Genomic DNA, 20053 nt, shown 5'->3' with positions numbered 1-20053 from the left:
GGTGTTCATTGAGCAGGAACTCCCCCCTCTCCTTTTCATTTCGCCTCTCACGGTTATCACCTAGATTTTCTCTCTCTTCCTGTGAAGTCTGCTTTGGATTGGGTACCTCACAATCTGTTATCCAATCATACAACAACTGTTATCCTGTAATGTGGGAGATTCAGAAAAGAGACAGTGAAGAACCTGGCACTTCTCTCTGTGGGTGGGGAGGCCTCTGGTGCAGGGACTTGAGTTAATGACATTCCTCATTTCAGGATGCTATAATCATTTATTCTCTTGTCAATGGGCAGCATTGGTGAATGGATCTACTGGGTTTCATCTCTGTTCTCCTTTCTAAGCAAGGCAAAACTCTAGATGTATCTCGCATGGGTATAAATGCTTCTTCCAGAAGACTTAGGTTTCTAAATGGTAATCTCAGAGCCAGATGTGGGAGACCTGCCTAGGAGTTGTTCGTCATGGAAGCCAGAGGCTTCCCAAACAACACAGGTTATTGCCATTGTTCAGGATGTTCAGTATCACTAGGTGGCAAGATCCTACCGCTGAAGACACCACATCTGTTGGTTATAAGATATAAAGAAATCAGATCTGAGCTGACCTGATCTTCCTCTCTGCTCACCAGCTTTCATGATGTTAGAAGGTGCTTTAGAGGCTTCTGGGAGAGCAGAAGTCACCAGTGGCTCTACCTAGCAGTGGACCCTGTACAGCACAACACCAGTCTGCCAGACAAGATGTATTCATTGCTGAAATAGTGGCATGAGTCTTAGGGAGTAACCGAACACTTTCTACTTGGTTGCATTGGAGGTCCACTCTACAGGAGGAATTCATGCCTCATACTGTAAACTTACTAAAAAAGTCCAAGGCTGGGTAGATGATAGGCCATGTGTGCAGGACGCCTACTACTGTTGCTTTGCTAAATGTTCATGTTGTCAAAATGTCTTCTAAATATTTATGTTTATACCCCAGGGTTAGTGCTGCTTTCAACCTTGGTTGGGGAGGTTTCTTTTTGTAACAGGTAGTAGTTAACACAGAGACTCCTAACTAGCCCAAATGCCAAGAATAAGTGACTGTTGAGCAGTTAGCCCTAAATGGTACATGTGTAACAATACTCTCCAAGATTCAGGGCATATTGCTGGAGTGGAGAGAAGAATGTACAAGCCAGAGGGTGAGGAGAAGTACTGTGCAATGCTGTCTTCTGAACAGGACATGGCTGCTGTACACATCAACTCAGAGCAGCTAAGTTTATCTGCACAAGACCTGCATGAGTTCAAAGCAGTCAACATTCTGGTGTGGATGGGGGTGGTGTTTCGAGGCCCCAAACCTAGCTTTGGAATTTTGTCAGGGCCCATAAAAATGGCTTTGCTTCATCTTGGCTTAAGGTCAGAGAATTCAAAGCTATCCTTACCCTTCCAAGGTTAAAGTCAAAAGACTTAAAGGTCAAAAGTGTGGCTTCTGTAGGATGTTTTGGTCCTAGGTGTGAATGGCTTATCTAAATAAAAAGAGACTTGGTCTGAAGTGTTGTTACTCTTAACCCTCAAGGCCAGATAATGAGAGAGTCTAAGGTGTGGTTACCAACATTTGGAAATTTAAGGGAGAAAGTCTGTTTCTTCTTTGTATTTTGATAAAGAAGTCTTTTGCCATTTTCCCCTTTTTGGTTGGGGTATTTAAGAATGTTGAAGAATAAACTTGGTATGTTCAGTATTCCCCGGCTTGCCCTCCTGACTCTGTTCTGTGTTCTGTGTCTTTTCCTTAGCATCTTGACCTGCCATCTCCCAGTCCACACTCCCCTTCTCAGGCACGAACACGGGTTACACAGATTGGCACTGCAAAGTGGGACAACTACAGATGGCTTCTCCAGAGTTTTTGGCAGTTGATGGCTACTGAGTAAGGGAGAGTGATTTTTCTTTGAGAGAGTGGCCATGTTCTGGTGGATGGCTTCACAGTCATGAGTAAGAGGGCAGCGCCAATGTCACTCAGAGAAGACCACAGGGACATGGGTTTACACCAGTAGAATGTCCTTATTAATGGGCTGATGGCTATGTGTTTGCTACCCCAGTGCAGTCCTAAGCCTTTTTCAGGGTGAACTTTTAAACACACAAAAAACCACATCTTGGGTTGACACAGTTAGCTAGAAGTTAGCAAGAACAGTTAGCGAGAGGCAGAACAACAGAAGCCAAAAAGCAAGGTTAATACATTTAGAGACTTTCCCAAAAGTTTGATGGATTAGGTCTTTGTTCTCATTTTGGCAGGGGTTGCTTCCTATGAGCTGAGTTCTAAGGCCGGAACGGTACGTCCATCTTGGCATCAGTTGTGCTAAGGTCTGGAGGCCTGTTAACATCTGAGGGTCTGTTACATTTCCTACTGGTTCTATGGCATGAGTCAAATTATGTTCTCATCTGGGGGCAGGAGATTATGTTGTCTCTTTGGCACTAGTAGCTCAACAGGATTTTTTTCTCTGTTTTACAAAGCTAAGAAGGGAGTTGTGCAAGCAGGGCCCTATAGTGAGAGCTACAAACAAAATAATTAATGGCCCAGCCAAAGCCATAAGTAGAGTAGTTAACCAGGAGGACCAGGGGTACAAAAGATTGGTTTCAATTGTCAGATTATTGCTGTCTCCTTTCTGTTTTCTGAAGGTTATTTCTGACCATGCTAAACTTTCTCTAATTACCCCTGGCTGCTTGGCATAGAAGCAACAGGTTTCTCCCAGTGCTGTACAGAGGCCCCCTTGTTTCATAAAGAGGAGGTCCAGTTCTCTTTGATTCATAATAACAGCCTCAGCTAAGGAATCTAACTAGCCTTCCAGATGGAAAGCAGAATTTCCCCAATGGCCCACGCCTATGTCTACTTGAGTATTGAGTTTCTTAGAGTTTTTATCCCCCACAACTAGGGCTGAAGTTTCAACAGGAGTGGAATCCACAGTGCCTTCCCCTACCAACAGGGGAATGACAATGGGGACTGCTTGTAGTGCATGGGGAAGTCCAGAATCTAGATTCAGGAAGGTCCTAGTCTTTTCTTCTTTGTAGATGAACACCTGTACTATAACATGCAGAAGAATGCAAAGGAATGAGATTTCCTCCAGGGCAAACAACTCAGAAGATGCATACTGCTTAAGCCATTAGTACAAGCAGGCCAGGTGGCCTCTGGGGCCTGGAAACACACTCACCTGCCTTCACTGGAATTAGCTTGCTTGATAAAGCCACAGGGACTTGCATAAGGGAATGATCCTGGGGTATCTTGGTGACATCAAAGAGGCACCCTTCACATGGAGGACCCCAGGGTGAGTTTACATTGATCCCCTTTACAGCTGTTAGGGTTGGAAGTGGAGCTTATTGTTTGATTATTTTCAATCCTAACATAATATGGGTGTTTGGGGGTCCAGGCACAGCCAACAGTCTTGACCTATGTCAGGTTGAGAGTGGTTAAGGAAGTGACATATTCTTTCTAGCATCCCAAACACTAAGGGGTTGGCTTCCACTGCCTCCTGGGCCTTTATCTTTGAGGTTACCAGAGGAATTTCTGGGGAAATTGGAGTTTGGGGGTTCGCCACTTTAGGAGGCTTGTATTTTAGAAGTACAAAGATGGGTTGATTTGGGCTGCTGGGCCAGATGAGTCTAGGAACAGGTTTCTTTTTTTTTTTTTTTAATTTTATTTTCCAGTTTAAATTTAGATAAGAATCAAGGTTGCTTCACAAGTCAGTTCCAGGTCCCTCTCCCATTCCCTCCCTTCCTCCCGTGCCCTCCCCTCCCCCCCCCCCCCCCCCGTTATCCTCTCATTTCTCCAGGGAGGGTGAGGCCCTCCATGGGGGTGTCCATAGTGTGTCATTTCATATAGGGCAGGGCCTAGACCCTTTCCCAAGAGTTCTGGGTGAGAGTGCACCTCACATTGTTCTATTGGAGTCCAAAGTCCGTGTGTATACTTGGGATGGGTACTGATCTGCTGCCCAAGGCTCAATAGATTCCCTAGGCCTCCTCACTGACACCCAGATTCAGGGGGTCTTGATCAGTCCCATGCTGGATTCCCAGGCTGATGCCTGGGATTCAAGAGTTAACCTTTGTCTGGTCAGCTGTTTCTGGGGGTTAAACCAGCCCAGTCTTAATCCCTTTGATCATCAGTCCTCCCTCTCTGTTACTGGCTTTCTTGAGTTCAGCTCAGTACTTAACCGAGGGAGTCTGCCTCTTCTTCGATCAGCCGCTAAATGAAGTTTCTGTTTCCCAGACTCTCTGGCCATAGGATTGTAGGCTGGCACTCCCCAGATCTATGTCTAAAATCCATATATGAGAGAGTACATGCCATGTTTCTCTTTTTGTGACTGGGTTACCTCACTCAGGATGGTTTCTTCTAGTGTCATCCATTTGCCTGCGAATCTCATGATTCCATTATTTTTTTCTGCTGAATAGTACTCCATTGTGTAGATGTACCACATTTTCTCTATCCACTCTTCAGGTGAGGGACATCTAGGTTGCTTCCACGTTCTGGCAATTACAAATAAAGCTGCTATGAACGTAGTGGAACAGACCTCTTTGTTGTATGAATGGGCATCTTTTGGATATATGCCTAAGAGTGGAGTTGCTGGGTCTTGTGGTAGGTTTATTCCCATTTTTCTGAGGAATCTCCACACTGATTTCCAAAGTGGCTGAACCAGTTGGCACTCCCACCAGCAATGGAGGAGTGTCCCCCTTTCACCACATCCTCTCCAGCATAAATTGTCATTGGTGTTTTTGATTTTAGTCATTCTGACAGGGGTGAGATGGTATCTGAGAGTTGTTTTGATTTGCATTTCCCGGATGGCTAAGGATGTTGAGCACTTTCTCAAGTGCCTCTCAGCCATTTTAGACTCCTCTATTGAAAACTCTCTATTTAGTTCTGCAGCCCACTTTTTAATAGGGTCCTTTGGTGTTTTGGAGACTTGCTTCTTGAGTTCTTTGTAAATTTTGGAGATCAACCCTCTGTCAGATGTGGGATTAGTGAATATTTTTTCCCATTCTGTGGGCTGCCTTTTTATCTTGCTGACTGTGTCCTTTGCCTTACAGAAGCTTCTCAGTTTCAGTAGGTCCCATTTATTAATTGTTGATCTTAGTGCCTGTGCTACTGGTGTTATGTTCAGGAAGCTGTCTCCTGTAACAATTCGTTCAAGGGTACCACCCACTTTCTCTTCTAAGAGGTTCAGTGTGGCTGGATTTATGTTGAGGTCTTTGATCCATTTGGACTTAAGTTTTGTGCATGGCGATAGACATGGATCGATCTGCATTCTTCTACATGCCAGTCTCCAATTATGCCAGCACCATTTGTTGAAGATGCTTTCTTTATTCCATTGTATATTTTTAGCTTCTTTGTCAAAGATCAGATGTTCGTACGTGTGTGGGTTAATACCCGGGTTTTCAATTCGATTCCATTGGTCTACCTGTCTATTTTCGTGCCAATACCAAGCTGTTTTCAGGACTATGGCTCTATAATAGAGCTTGAGGTCAGGGATGGTGATGCCTCCGGACGTTGCCTTGTTGAACAGGGTTGTTTTGGCTATCCTGGGTCTTTTGTTTTTCCATACAAAATTGATTATTGTTCTTTTAAGGTCTGTGAAGAACTGTGCTGGGATTTTAATGGGGATTGCATTGAATCTGTAGATTGCTTTTGGCAGGATTGCCATTTTTACTACATTGATCCTACCTATCCAAGAGCATGGGAGATCTTTCCATTTTCTGAGGGCTTCTTTAATTTCTTTCTTTAAAGATTCAAAGTTCTTACGATACAGGTCTTTCACTTGTTTGGTTAGCGTTACCCCAAGGTATTTTATGTTGTTTGTGGCAATTGTAAAGGGTGATGTTTCTCTGATTTCTCTTTCAGCCCTTTTATCATCTGTATATAGCAGGGCTACTGATTTTCTTGAGTTGATCTTGTAGCCTGCCACTTTGCTGAAGGTGTTAATCAGCTGTAAGAGTTCCCTGGTAGAGTTCTTTGGGTCATTGATGTAAACTATCATATCGTCTGCAAACAGTGAAAGTTTGACCTCTTCCTTCCCAATTTGTATCCCCTTGATCCCCCTTTGTTGTCGTATGGCAATAGCTAGGACTTCAAGTACCATGTTGAAAAGGTATGGAGAGAGTGGACAGCCTTGTTTTGTTCCTGATTTTAGAGGAATTGCATTGAGTTTCTGTCCATTTAGTTTGATGTTGGCTGTTGGTTTACTGTATATAGCTTTTATTATGTTTAAGTATGTCCCTGTTATCCCAGATCTCTCCAAGACCTTTATCATGAAGGGGTGTTGGATTTTGTCAAAGGCTTTTTCAGCATCTAGTGAGATGATCATGTGATTTTTGTTTTTCAGCTTGTTTATATGGTGGATTACGTTGATGGATTTTCGTATGTTGAACCATCCCTGCATCCCTGGGATGAAACCTACTTGATCCGTGGTGAATGATTGTTTTGATGTGTTCTTGGATCCGATTTGCCAGTATTTTATTGAGTATTTTTGCATCAATGTTCATGAGGGATATTGGTCTGAAGTTCTCTTTCTTAGTTGTATCTTTGTGTGGCTTGGGGATCAAGGTTATTGAAGCCTCATAGAAAGAGTTTGGCAAAGACCCTTCTGCTTCTATTGTGTGGAACACTTTGAGAAGAATTGGTATAAGCTGTTCTTTGAATTTTTGGTAGAATTCTGCACTGAGGCCATCTGGACCTGGGCTTTTTTTGGTTGGGAGACTTTTGATGACAGCTTCTATTTAGGAACAGGTTTCTTTTGTATGGTAAATTTGCTGCCTGGGTATGGACCATTAAAATATAGCCTGACTCCCAGGTTCTACCAGTTTCTCAATAATAATCTTTGGCTCCTTGCCAGGCCCCTTTATGGCTATGGGATCGCATTGCTTATGACCATGGTGATGGTTTCCTTTATAGACCTATGAAGTGATTAGCATGCTCCCAGGCAGACTCAGCTTCACAACCCCAACTGAGCGTAATGGTATTCACCTGGCTTTTGGAAGCTTAAGGAGACATCAGCCAGGTAGGGATAACATTGGGTAGATTAGAGCCCCTTCTCTTTACCAGTGAACTAATGGTCCTAGGTGTGTGCTGTTCTTCAGAGCAATAGAGCCATTCCACTACAGCCCCTGAATGCGATATTTTGCAGAAATTTACCTGGAAGGTGGCATGGGTCACAGTGGATAGACTGGCTGTGAGATTCCCAATTCCAGTCTTTTCAAATTTCTGTACTCAAGTGCCGTTTTAACTTCAGCATGGTGGCTGTGCTCTAATCTACCACTGTTTCAGCCAACAATCGAGGCTCTGCAGTTACTGGTCTGCTTCTGCAGCTACATCCTGGCACTCAGGCAGAAGCCTGCTGGGAATTCTGCTTCCACAGGAACTGGCTCTGTTGTTGCTGCTAAAGGTAGCTTTAACTAAATGTCATAACTGGGGTGAAAACCTGTAAACTCAGAGAGGCTGAGTAGCAAAAAACTACTTTCTGGTGTGTCCAAAAGACCCATGTTTCCACTCTGCAAAATCAGAAAAATTCCCACTACTCCAAATGCATCTGTAGTACTCCCTGTGTCTACCTATCCCTCTGGTGCTCTATGATCACTTTCTGTCAATGAGTTGCTAACTCAGCCTCCTGACCCAAGCTCAATTTTATTTAAACAACACAATTGCAAACTCAGGGTTCACAGTGTGATCAAATATCCCCCAAACACCCAAGGTCCTGGCTTGTGGGGGTTTGGGGTCTCTTCTATGAGGAGACAAAAAAGCCTAATAAGACAAACAGCGCCAGTCTTATCTTTATGGGCTGGAGGCCCTAATGACAGCTAATTTTATCTTTTGTAGTCTCCTTCAGCTGTATGTGATGGGCCCAATGGCAGCCTTCACTGCTGTATGGGGTATGAGGACCACAAGATGGGCCTTTTCATGTTGGCTCCAGGCACTTGGTTGGAATCCTCTATCCACACAAGCTTACCAAGCTGGAACTTGTGGGCAGGCAAGGACACAGCCTCTCGACCCATCTGATGAATTGTCCTCTGGGTCTGTTGCAGAACCTGTAGGACCTGTAAAGACTTGAGGAGGGAATGGTTAGTAATTTTTGCCTTATGAACGTCTTGATAAGGGGTGTACCTGGCCCTTAAGAGGGCAAAAGGTAGGATACTGACCCAATTTTCACTGGTCAAGGACATATTTAGTTTACTTGTTCTGAGTTTTGTAACCTCTAGGCACAATTTAGTTTCCAAGCAGCTTTTAGGACCTTTAACAGATTTAGGAAAACTTTGATCATGAAGGCCTGGCAACTGTGAGATCCCAGGGAGATGGGCAACCCAAATCTTGGATTTTGTTTTAAATAAGGAATACCTGGGTCTGAGTAACTCAGCAGTTTTGGTTGCCTTCAGATGGGTGGCCTGATGTAGTTTTGTGACAGTCTGTCTTCTGATAACAGAAGAGAGTACAACCCTCTCATCTGGTAAGAACTATCACCCATTTGCCTTCTGTTTGGCATTTTGCCTTTTTGCCCGTTTGGCTTCTTTGTGTGTAGGTTGGGCTCTGAAGCAATTCAGGTTTGGGTAGAGTAACCAAGATCTGGAGAGGCCCAACTGGTTCCTGGTGGCTGCCTAGATTTCTGCTGCACTATTTTCTTGGGTCCCAGGGGATTCCTCATTTGACACACATTGCTCTTGGCTTCTAGTAGGGCCAGGGTTATTTCTTTGTTTTTTGATTGCTTTTTTCAGCTTAGGTAAGGAGCCTCTCTCTCTCTCTCTCTCTCTCTCTCTCTCTCTCTCTCTCTATATATATATATATATATATATATATATATATATATATGCCCCCATGGATATGGTCTATGGCAAATACATATTGTGTACACAGAGATAGCTTTGCCATTGTCACACCGAAGTGTCTGGATTGATGCCAGAAGCTCAGTCCTTGCGCTGAAGTCCCTTGCCTGAGAGACTCTACCCACACTGTACCCACACTGATAACTGTGACTCCTGGAATACCTGGTTTTGTCTTGAAAAAAAAACCACTCTCTTTTTGCACCTCTTCAGTTCTAATGGATGGACTGCACCGTTTACCTTCAGGAAGTGTGGACTTTGGTAGCATCAGAGCCCAGAGTGGAGGCTGAAGGCTCAGGGCCACCAGTCCCAGAGTGGAGGCTGAAGGCTCAGGGCCACCAGTCCCAGAGTGGAGGAGAGTTGGAGATGCAGCAGCTGTAGTTGCGGGGGCAGCAGCAGCTGGGGCTGGAGCTGAAACTGCTTGGATTCTTCCTTCACAGTGGCCACAAGCAGCTTCTGCCTTGTTAGTGCCTGCTTGGGGGAGCTGAGCTGTGAGCTCTGTTGTCCACAGCTGGTGGGGCTGGGGTTGGATTCTTCTGAAGCGTCAGTCAGCAATTGATCAAAGGGAGTCCTAGGGCCCTGGAACACATCAGGCTGTGCACCTCCTAAGATTCCCTTGACCACTGCACTCTTAGACTTGAGGTCTGGTCTCTGGGGAATATTGCTGGGGCCTCCTGAAGTGCTGTAATGTATCCACCAGAGAAGACCACTCAGACACAGGTGTAAGCCAATAGAAAGTCTTTATTAGACAGTCAGTGACTACACTGGGTGTTCAGGACCTCAGTACCTTTCTCAGGATGAGCTTTTAATTACAAAAACCGCACCCTGGTTCTGCACACCTCAACTAGCAAGAACAGGTAGCCAGAAGCAGAACTACATAAGCCAAAAAGCAAGGTTAGTACATTTAGAGACTTTCCCAGAAATATGGACTTGGATGAGTTAGGTCTTTGTTCTATTTTTGACAGGCTTTGGTACCTATATATGCTGGGTTCCAAGGCCTAACTGGTATTCCCATTGTGGTGTTAGTTGTGTTAAGGTCTGGGGGGCTATTACATGGGTTATTAACAAAAAGACCAGGACATTTTAAGGTGTGAGGGGGAATTTGTTGTAGGGGGTAGAGTGAGTAGAAGAGAAACTGGGAATATGATCAAGATTGCATGCATACATCAAATTGTTAAGGAATGAATAAAAACATTAAAAAGAACCTCAGTTCTTTGAAACTAAATAGATCAGCCCCAGAAACCTATGAAGCAAGGGATATCTGTGCTCTTATTGAAGTCCTTTCATTTTGGGGCTTTACAATTGCATATCAACATTTTTTTATTTCCCTCTTCCAAGAAATTTAACTGTACCATCCATTTGCCAAAATTTTAGTATTTAAAGTTGAAAGTAATATAGCATGTTGTCTCCTCTTGAAAGTCAGATGTTTCTGCCATCTTGTTTCCATATCTATACCTTCATGACCCTCAACTTCCATTGCTATAAATTCTTCTATAGCTTTTCCCAAAAGTTGACTCCTGAAAGCTCATAAGACAAATACCTTAGTGTGTGATGGTACATGCCCTAATACCAGCAGTTGGGGTGGGGAGGGGCAGAAGCAGGTACATCTCTGTGAATTCACGACCAGCCAGCGGTATACAGTGAGACTGTCTCAAAAAAAACAAACAAAAACCTAACTACCCTTTGGTTAGGACTCTAGAAACCATTGGGATAATATATGTGCCAAAAAGAGAAATCACTATTCATGCTATAACCCCAGTGAGTGCAATGGATCTAGTCTACTGAGGGTGAGGTAGCCTTTCTTCAGGTATATGTGGTAAGTTTGTTTGTTTGTTTGCAGTGGGGTAGGCTAGCAGTTTTGGAAAAGTAAGCAGCAAACATCACCACAGCAGGGCTGCATTACTCTATCACCAGAAAACTCACTTTCTTATTTGCTTTGGAGGATTAGAGGTAGGATGAAGGGATGAAGCATGATTCCTAGGACAGTGTAATTGTTCTTACAAGGCTGGCCAGTTTATTACAACCCAGCATTACAGTGAAGATCTGGGGCTGGGGAGCAAAAACCCCAACATATCCATTAGGTGGCCGATGGGGCACTCAAGTGGCAAGTAACCATTGAACTATGTTTAGTCAAAGTGTGGGGGAAACAGGTGAGTTTTCTCAAAACCAACTAGTAGTTCACTTACCAGTGATGATCCTCAGGGATTGCAGGCACTTCACATTGTGATGTTTATTATCACAAAGGTCCCGCCTGGCTTTAGTGCAGGCAGTAAAGTGAAACCTAAGAGATGTCTTCAGGGCTCAGAATAACCACTGGTAGAGTCACAAGAACCACAGAACACACAGGAATGTGTGACATTTCTGTAGGACTTGGAGTAACACTGATGAGTGGTTTTCATGTCATCCCCATCTGTGTGCATAAGAAGGTCTGATTTTGTTATTTTGAAGATTTGTTTCTTTTTTCATGCATCTGCCTTCCTCATGGCAACTCATTGTGTGCAAGAATATGAAAACAGTTGTTAACAGCCTGAAAGAAGACAATGTTCTTCACTTTATTGTATTCTTCATACCCAAAGGCCTTGAGATAAGTGATGTTTCACGTGGGGAAAATATTTCCACTGACTTCTACAAAGTGTCAGACAATATTCAGGAAAAAACTTTTTCCTTGACTGAACCATTCCCTGTTCTGTGGGGTAGTCCCTCTTTCAGACCCAAGCATGCTTATATCAAAGATTCTTCCAAGGTTCCTTGTCTGAGGACAGACAGCCCAAGAGTAAAAATACCATGTCCTTATGAACAGGAGGGCAAATTGTTGAAATAAAAACCCGAGTCTTTAAACACAACTGGGAGATAAATTGCTCCTGGGCATCCTTTCAAGATCAAAAGACTTGGCTACAACTCATCCAGTGGCAGAGAAGCATGCACAGTGGGAAACAGAAGCCGGGAGTCAGCTGTGGGAAGTTCAGCTGTGGGAAGTTCAGCTTTGGAGAGAAAGTTTAATCAAAAGCTCTCCTTGACTACCTCAACTTGCCCACTGGTTTTTCCAGTGTGCAAGCCCGATTTGATGCTGCTATCTTTATGATGGTAATTGTTCTTATCCTAAGGCACAGGTTCCTTTGCTTTGAGAACTCCAGCTGAGTGCTTTAATGGAGCTTCCTTAGGTTTCTGCTGGGTGATTTGATGATGTCAGTCAGTCTCAGGCAGTATGTCTGTCTGGATATCTCCCCTCCCTCCACATGCTCCCAAAAGGTGAACTTGATCACCTCAGTAGATGTACCTTGTATTCAGAATTCCTTCCCTGCCTTAGTGCTGAGGTGGGATTAGCAGGCAGCCCTTCTTTCTATCCAGAAATATTTAAAGAAAGAGACAGGCAAATATATCCATTGTAAGCTTTTTCTTTTTTTTCTTTTTTAGAATTTAAGCTTATGAGTATCTATGCCCACTATATTCATAATTACAATTTAATATCTGCATACAAAAGCTATGTAAAAATCCATTTTCCCAAATATACAAATTTACTTTTTGGATAGTTTAAAACATTTTGATCACAGATTTCAACAATTTCAGTCTGAAAAAAAAATATTCCCAATCTAGCAATATCACTTAACATTGTTTGCAAAACACAAATCTTCCACTGACTGTAAACCTCTCTATTTTGAACCATTTGTTTTTCCTGATTCTCAGGGCATGAAACATTATGGAAAAGAGACTCGTCTTCTCTGAAGAAAGCATGGATAACTGCTTTGGCTACATGATGTCAAGTGAAAGGCGCCAAGGTCACAAGGAACTACTAACGGGAGGAAGTGGCACCATGCCCTGACCGCCGGAAGTGGCATCATGCCCCGACCGTCGGAAGTGGCACCATGCCCCGACCGCCGGAAGTGGCACCATGCCCTGACCGTCTCTCCCCATCAGCACATCGCTTGCCCACAGCCTCTTCCTTTGCCTCAACGCTGTGCTCCCTTGCGTACTGTCCGCATTCTCAGAGGAAAGACTCACATTTGATTGTCTTGTGCATAAGGTGGGTCAGCTTGAGCTGTGCAACAGAAAGCCACAATCAGTGTTTACCTGCAAAATATTGCTCCTGAAGGCGGCATTAATTAACATGGAAACACACTAGAAATGTGTAATTTTTCATTTGCAAACATTTATACAGCACAGTAAAAATTCTGTGATAAGGCCAAACCTTTTTTCTCCCTAGCCTTTTTTTTGTATGTGTGTGTTTTTAATATCTTTTTTTTCTTTTTTTAAAGATTAAAGTAAAATGTCTCAATTGTAAAAAATACACACCGGGCAAATCCTTACCTGGATAATAAATATCTACATCACAGTACAATAAAATTTCTTCTCTATAAAATTTAAATATGGATCAGTCTAACGCTATCAAAAGAAACACTATGCTAATATTTCCATATTATTAAAATAACAGGAAATTATGAGCTTATTTTAGGACCTGATGCCATCGCCATTGGAAAGGGCAAAGAGATTCAATTGTCATCTCTCATTTTGAGGAGGACCTGTGGTTTGGTTATTCACTTAAATTAAGTTCTTGAAAAAGGTTTAGCCTTACAAAATGCTGGCTACATCTCAAAAACCATAAGACTGATTTCATAATTTATGACTCATGCAGCAAAAGGTCAATATGACATGGATAAGGTTTGAGTTCCACAGAATGAAGATGTCTTAGTGACAATGACATGCTCTGAAGAGGCCCAGCAGGTCATGAGGCTGGGTTGGGGAGGGCTGAGTGTGAGGAGATCAAGGCATGGGCCCCAGCCTGCAGGTTAATGTGAGAAGGACACTGCACAGCCAGGGGAGCCAGCCTCGCTCCCCCCTAGATTGCACTGGGACGGATGTGGCTCTAGGACCACAGGCGGGGATGCGCTGGGCTGAGGCTCCAACACACAAGCGCATCACCGAGGGTTGAGGCTTATCACACCAGAAGAAAGCTCAGAGGCAGCCGGCACATGGTGTTTTCAGCAGAATCTAGAGAAGAAAAGTTGTGGTCTTTTTTTCTTCCAGTTTCTGGAAGTTCTGCACTTTGACACTGCAGTGCAAAGTGCGCACGAGGGAACAAACACACGTATGCACACACACACACATGTCTGTTGCATGTGCACAGCCCTCTCATTTATACATATGATTTGTAAGTGAGCATCCCAGCAGGATGGGCATGCTGTCCTTGACTGGAATTTCCCCCCACAGTGGGGCAGGTGAGAAGGTTTTTTTTTTTTCCCATCACATCCACACTTGATTTGAAAGTCTGGACAAGATTAGAAGAAATGCTTTTTAAAAAGAAAAAAGTTGGGAGCCAATGCCTCACAATCTAGTTTCATAAAATGGAGTTTCCCAGAGGAGGGCGTGACTTCAGTCATTCTGACTTCCTGGCGTTCCTGTTCCTTCCCGCCAGAAGACTGAAGCTTGCATATCTTACTCAGTACGAATGCTCAGCCTTCAACACACTTGCTAGACCAGGTCTGCCCCTTGAAGGTCAGCTTTAACAGGCGAGGATCATGAGCTGAGGTTGCCCGGCCAGCGGGCCGAAGATTGGGCTAGTTCCCAGTGCTGGTTAATCCCTAGAGCACTCTGCATGACCCCGGTCCAAACCCTGCACTAACGCTGGAATCTGGATGTCTGATGTCTTTTGGGAACAGCCAGAATCCGGAAACTTCCTCAGAACTCTAGTGTCCCGTGTGTTTGTGCGCCTGCGCAGGACTCACCTGCCAGCCTCTTTCAGAACTTGCCACACAGCAAGCTTGTTTTTCTTGTCCGGGCTTCTCCAGGAGAGTTGACAGAGGAAACAGATGTTTAATGAAGTTTGTGAGGGAGGAGGCTAGCTACAGGCTGTCTGGGAAAGCACATCCTTGACAGATGTTTACCACGAGTCTATGGGGCTTCTTGCTTCTGCTTTACTGTCTACACCAAGTCTACAGCGCTTGTCGTTTCCTGTACCTGGGAAGTCTGTGTAAGGGCTTTAGTGCACACGTGTGTAGTCTCCCTAGTCTGGGGACTTTCAATGCTGTGCCTCTACTCTTTCAATGTCATTCTGCCTTCCTCTGAGTCAAAGTCTCATTTTGAATAAAAGCCAAATACATTCCTTAATTGTGAGTGGGACTTGCTTTTTGTCTGATAAAGCTACACATTTGAATATGAAAGGAATTTTTCAAGGGTCCCCTTTGCCCTTTACAGGAAAGTCATACAACAGAGAAAATAAGAGGGACTTTAGGAGGCTGACTTATTTACCCAGTAAGAAAATTGAAACTATGAGGTCCTAAACCGATCAGGCTGAAGAGCACAAAGTAGAACTCAGGTGCCTTGACTTCCAGAGAGGCCAAGAATGCTCCACCAAGCCTAATGAAAGCAAATGAGTGTCCTTACTCTTCACAGTGACTTTCTTTCCTTTGTTTCTAGGTAATTCTTGCTGATATGGCTTGTTTTCCCCAAAATTTCCAGGATAAGGCAGTGAAAGGCAGGCAAAGGGTTAAGTTCATATCTGCTCTGTCAGTGAAGAAGGGGGATACATTCAGTTGCATGGGTACATTCTTTGCCCATTTGCAGAGAAGTTGCCACTACTACTTTCTCAGGAACATCTACTCTACGCTGGTCATTGTGGGTAGGGCTGGACAGCAAAGGTAACAGTATGTTCTTATGCGTGGTCTGCAATTGTTTTATGAGTACTCTTTGTCAGCGTAATGATGCATAAGATACAGAAGAATTAGTGTTTAGAGAGAGTCAGGCTGTTTAGTGCCACAGAATGTGGTGGAGAGGTGGAGGGTGGGTGTGGGGAGCTGGGAGACACTTGTGAATATGAATCCAAGACCGGGAAAAGCATCCTCCAAGCCATGGTACACCCTATACCCATGAGTAGTGCATTTGCTTTGAATCAGAATGTTCCTGCACTGATCTTTTCCAGGGATTTTTCCAAACAAGCCTAGAATTTCAACATGTACGTCTCTCCCTGATTGGAAGATCTAATCCGTAGGGAAATGTCATCATGGACAACCTGGATAAAGACCTTTGTGAGCTGTGGAAAGGACTGGTCAGAGGCCACACAAAAAAGGACAGCACTCTGTAAACAGGCTTGAGCTTTTGTGGGAATGGCTTATGAATCTATCCAAGCTGTGAAGACACCTTCCTGCTTGAGGTAATACCACTTGCATTTTGGAAGCTATGCTTGTAACATTGATGAAGCTTTCCAAGTTTTGTGGGCATGCCAAGAAAACGATTTTCCCTGTGGCCGCAGACAGCCAAATACCTGCATGTCTTCAAGTCATACACTTGTCCAATGTGAAGTAAATCACAACGTTCCAAAAGGCCATGGAAAGGAAAGCTGATTTGTTATGGTGTGACTATTCCCACACATTCTAAGTCACGCTGCTTGGAGAGTAAGGGTGCTGCTGGAAATGTTGAGCTCCTGAGTAAGTAGCATCGTTCCTAATGCTTACAAGCTGAAAGCCACACCCTATGGGATGGGCTGTGCTCTGCCGGCTTCGCTCTGCAAACATCAGAGCTGGATCAAGATGACTGTGGTCTTGGTTTTAAGGCTTCTTTAGTCTTCTGCAATACCATTTGGCTTGCTTGAGTCTCTGACCAGGGACAGATGGGAGCTGGTGATGGCTTGGTGCTGGTGAAATTAATGATTGTCCCTCACTCAACCTCCACTGTTGTAAACCCTCCAAAGCATTCACAATAAGGACTGGAGAACAAAATGCAACAGTTACAAAGACCCACATTCAAGAGACAATTTCATTCCAGTCTATGCCATTGATGACCCGCCGACCCCCTGATGATCCCACCCAACACGGAAAAACAAGGAAACAACAACAGAAAGAGCTAGAGGTGGAATGGAAGGACACTCAGTAGCGATGCAGGAATGACAAGAACCTGTCCAGTCCATTTAGTCCTCAAATACTTCCAAGAACAGAGGCGGGAAGAGCTCCGTGGGGCACTCCACCTTCATGTGGAGGAAGCGGCTGGCGTGGCAGGCTCCGATCATCCGCAGGTCTGTCACCTTCATCAGGAGTTTGGGCCAAAAGTGTGTCACGTGGTGCTTTCGGTAATTGATATAGTGTTCAAAGGCCAACAGGAAACTGTCTTGGTATTTCTCGATTCTCTCAACGCAGGCCAGCCCTGGTCGATCTGAGGGGAAGAGGATGATGAATGTTAATTTAGAGATGGAAGGAGGGAGCTTGTCTGATTCAGTTCCAGATTGGGGGACTTCACTGCTCCTAGAAATGAGTAAGAATGCAGCATGGACTGTAGAATACCAGATGCCAATTGACAGTTGAGATGGTAGATCTGGGGGGTGTGGTGTTAGTAGATCTGGTGGGGGGTGTGGTGCTGAGATGGTAGATCTGTTGTGTGTGGTGCTGAGATGGTAGATCTGGGGGGTGTGGTGTTGAGATGAGTAGATCTGGGGGATGTGGTGCTGAGATGGTAGATCTGGTGGGGGGTGTGGTGCTGAGATGGTAGATCTGGTGGGGGATGTGGTGCTGAGATGGGTAGATCTGGTGGGGGGTGTGGTGCTGAGATATTAGATCTGTGTCTACACTACTCCTACCAGATCTACCAGTTCCCCTCCATTACGGACTTATTCCAAAAGAAATGTCTTAATAAAATCCATTTCTTTCATAATGATAACTATGAAAACAAATGCATGGAGAAAAATGTATTAAATAATAAAAATTCCTTCATTAAGGCAAAGGTTCTTACTGAAGATTTTGTGCCCTTGAGCATTTCCTTGCTAAAAACAGGGTAGCAAGTATTGCAGAGGTGTTAAAATCAGACTAGCATCATTCTCTCTCTCTCTCTCTCTCTCTCTCTCTCTCTCTGAGACATATTTAGGACTTACAGTCAGAATAAATTACAGAAGAAATAACTTTTTCCCCATGTAAGTCAACATTATTAAAATGTGCCTTTGTGCCAATAATGACTTGGCTAAAACTTGCTTTCATTCCCTCCATGAAGATATTTCCCACATACATTCAGTTTCTATTTCAGTGGGTCACTTTAGAGTGAGCCCATAGAAGGGTTCCAAAATTTATTTCTCTGAGTACTTTGTATTCCCCAAAGGACTCGGGGTCAAGTGACCACTAGTTGTAGCTTGGATACCAGCTGTGCAGTTCTCCTGCTGTCTGAACTTTCTCCAGACATATGCCAAATCTCACAAAGCCACTAAGGTCCTTGTTGAATAAGTCTGGTAGCAATAATTTATGCTACATATGGAATCACATAAGATAACATTGAATTTGCGGGATTCTATTGGTTAAAAGCAAGTCACAGGGAAGGAATTACACAGGGTGAGAACAGCAGATAGTGAGAAAACGGAGTGCCCTGGAGGTTCTCCCAAGTCACCAAGAGAGTTCAGTGTGCCATTCTGTTTGTATTTGAAAATTCCCACAAAATAATTTTAAATATTATTGCTTTTAAGATATCTTCCATACCTAAATTTTATGTAGGAAATGAATTTTCTAGGCCAGCTTAAAAATACTTAGCAAGCTTCAGCTCAATAAAAGAATTCTCAAGGTATCTGTGACCCAGGTTTTGTGACTGTGTTTAGCCACATATCCAATCAACAGTTTTTGGAGTCTACTGAACACTGATTAGACACATCTGTGACCTTGAAGGGTAACTAGACCAGCGGGAGCTATAGGAAAGCTAAGCAATACAGAAGAAATAAAACTATATTCTGAAATGAAGAGGACAGCCTGAGCAATTTTCTGCATTTCAGGACTAGCTAGCTTCCCTTAAATAATGCAGTGTGCTTTGCATTTATTTATTATGACATAAATAAAAAGAGGCGAGTGTCAGCTCTGTCATGACACCTCCACTGTTGGGAGCTAGAGTTCTGACTAGCACCTGAGCTTGGTTAAGAAGATGGTGTCAGGCTAAAGACAGCATCATGTCCTCCCCGGTGGGGTGACTGGTGAGCTAGAATGTTCAGTGGTGGCTGCAGCTAGGACTAGTTGGCAAATGAGTCTGAAGGGACGCTGTGGGACTTAGGTCTGGTGAGCTTTTGCTTTCATTGAAGTCCTCCTCCTTGGGACCCAGCAGCATGTAAGAAGTCTGAGTATTCTTACAGAGGAAGGGCTGCTAGGCGAGGCTTCTGCAGGTGTGGTCCAAGGCTCAGCTCCAGCTCTGGCTATCTTGGATTTCTTAAGCACCTGTTTTTGTTTGTTTGCTTTGTTTTATTTTATTGTTTTTTTTTTTTCCTAGACAGGGTTTCTCTGTGACTTTGGAGTCTGTCCTGGAACTCTCTGTGTAGACCAGGCTGGCCTCGAACTCGCAGAGATCTGCTTGCCTCTGCTGTGCTGGGATTAAAGGTGTGTGCCACCACCGCTATACAGGAGGAGGAAACTAAAACTTGAGCCAAGGTTCCACAGGATGGCGTTGTCACTCATATCCAAATGGGTGAAGCTGAGGCCGGCAAGGGTGGATGACTTTGTCTGTCCAAAGGGGGTCATTTCATCGCCCCTCCCCCATGTTCCCTAACTGAACTGGGCACCGGGCCAAGATTTACACAGTGCCTCAGCTAACCTTCACAGTAATACAGTGAGGTAAATATTCTAATTTCAATTTTATTTAGAGATATGCAAACTCGGGGAGCTGAATGAGAGCATGCTGGTTGGGGCTTCATATGAAGTGGGTGGGTTTTGTGGGTGAGGTAGGGATTTGAAGCAAGCTCTGTCAGAGTCTAAAACCAAGAGAACACACACTTCTGACATAGCACAGCCATGACTGTTCCCACCAACAGGCTCAAAGAGCATCTGAGTGAGAGGCCAGAGTGGACTCCAGTAGGTTTCAGGCCAGCCAGAGCTATTCAGCTTCATACTCTATCCACCCTGCACTCGGTTCCCTGTCTGCTGACCCCTCTAGTTTCTCGCTGAAGGAGAGCCAACTAAGACTCCAAAGCTAATGGGAGACAGAGAACTCATTAAATTAGCGCCAAGCCCTTGAAGCTGCTTTCACACCCACTGAGCATCTTGGTACACTCACCTGAAGACATCAGCAGGACGGCCTGAAGCAGGGCAACTTCCGTGTCATCCAGGTTGAAAGATGACAGAGACATGCCCAGGTCAAAGATGGCATCTGACACCACCCCAAGACCCCCATTTTTAAGCTGGCCCCGTGTCACTGCCATTTCCCCGTTCAAGGTTAGAGTCTCGCTCTCTGGGTCGTAGCGCACGGCGGCTCGCAGGGACATGATCTCCATGCAGCAGCCTTTGAGAAGGATGATCTGGTCTTCGCAT

General features: G+C 44.3%; 1 protein-coding gene across 9 annotated transcripts in view; it reads right to left on the bottom strand.

The window, feature by feature from the left end:
- Window positions 1-9527: 9527 nt before the first annotated feature.
- Thrb (thyroid hormone receptor beta) overlaps window positions 9528-20053 on the bottom strand; it is a 355538-nt gene continuing 345012 nt past the window's right edge. For all 9 annotated transcript variants that reach the window (XM_040747636.1, XM_040747637.1, XM_013121179.3 and 6 more), the window contains 2 exons: window positions 19800-20053; window positions 9528-16943 (listed from right to left, as the gene is read on the bottom strand). The exon at window positions 19800-20053 is cut by the window's right edge and continues 5 nt beyond it. In XM_040747636.1, the coding sequence (XP_040603570.1) occupies window positions 16702-16943; window positions 19800-20053 (496 nt within the window). In that variant the 3' untranslated portion in view covers window positions 9528-16701. The remainder of the gene's footprint in view (window positions 16944-19799) is intronic.

Source organism: Mesocricetus auratus, unplaced genomic scaffold, assembly GCF_017639785.1.
Source record: "Mesocricetus auratus isolate SY011 unplaced genomic scaffold, BCM_Maur_2.0 Super-Scaffold_100006, whole genome shotgun sequence".
Classification (NCBI taxonomy): domain Eukaryota; kingdom Metazoa; phylum Chordata; class Mammalia; order Rodentia; family Cricetidae; genus Mesocricetus; species Mesocricetus auratus.
Note: the sequence above shows the minus strand (reverse complement) of the source record. Positions and strands in the feature narration are given on the sequence as shown.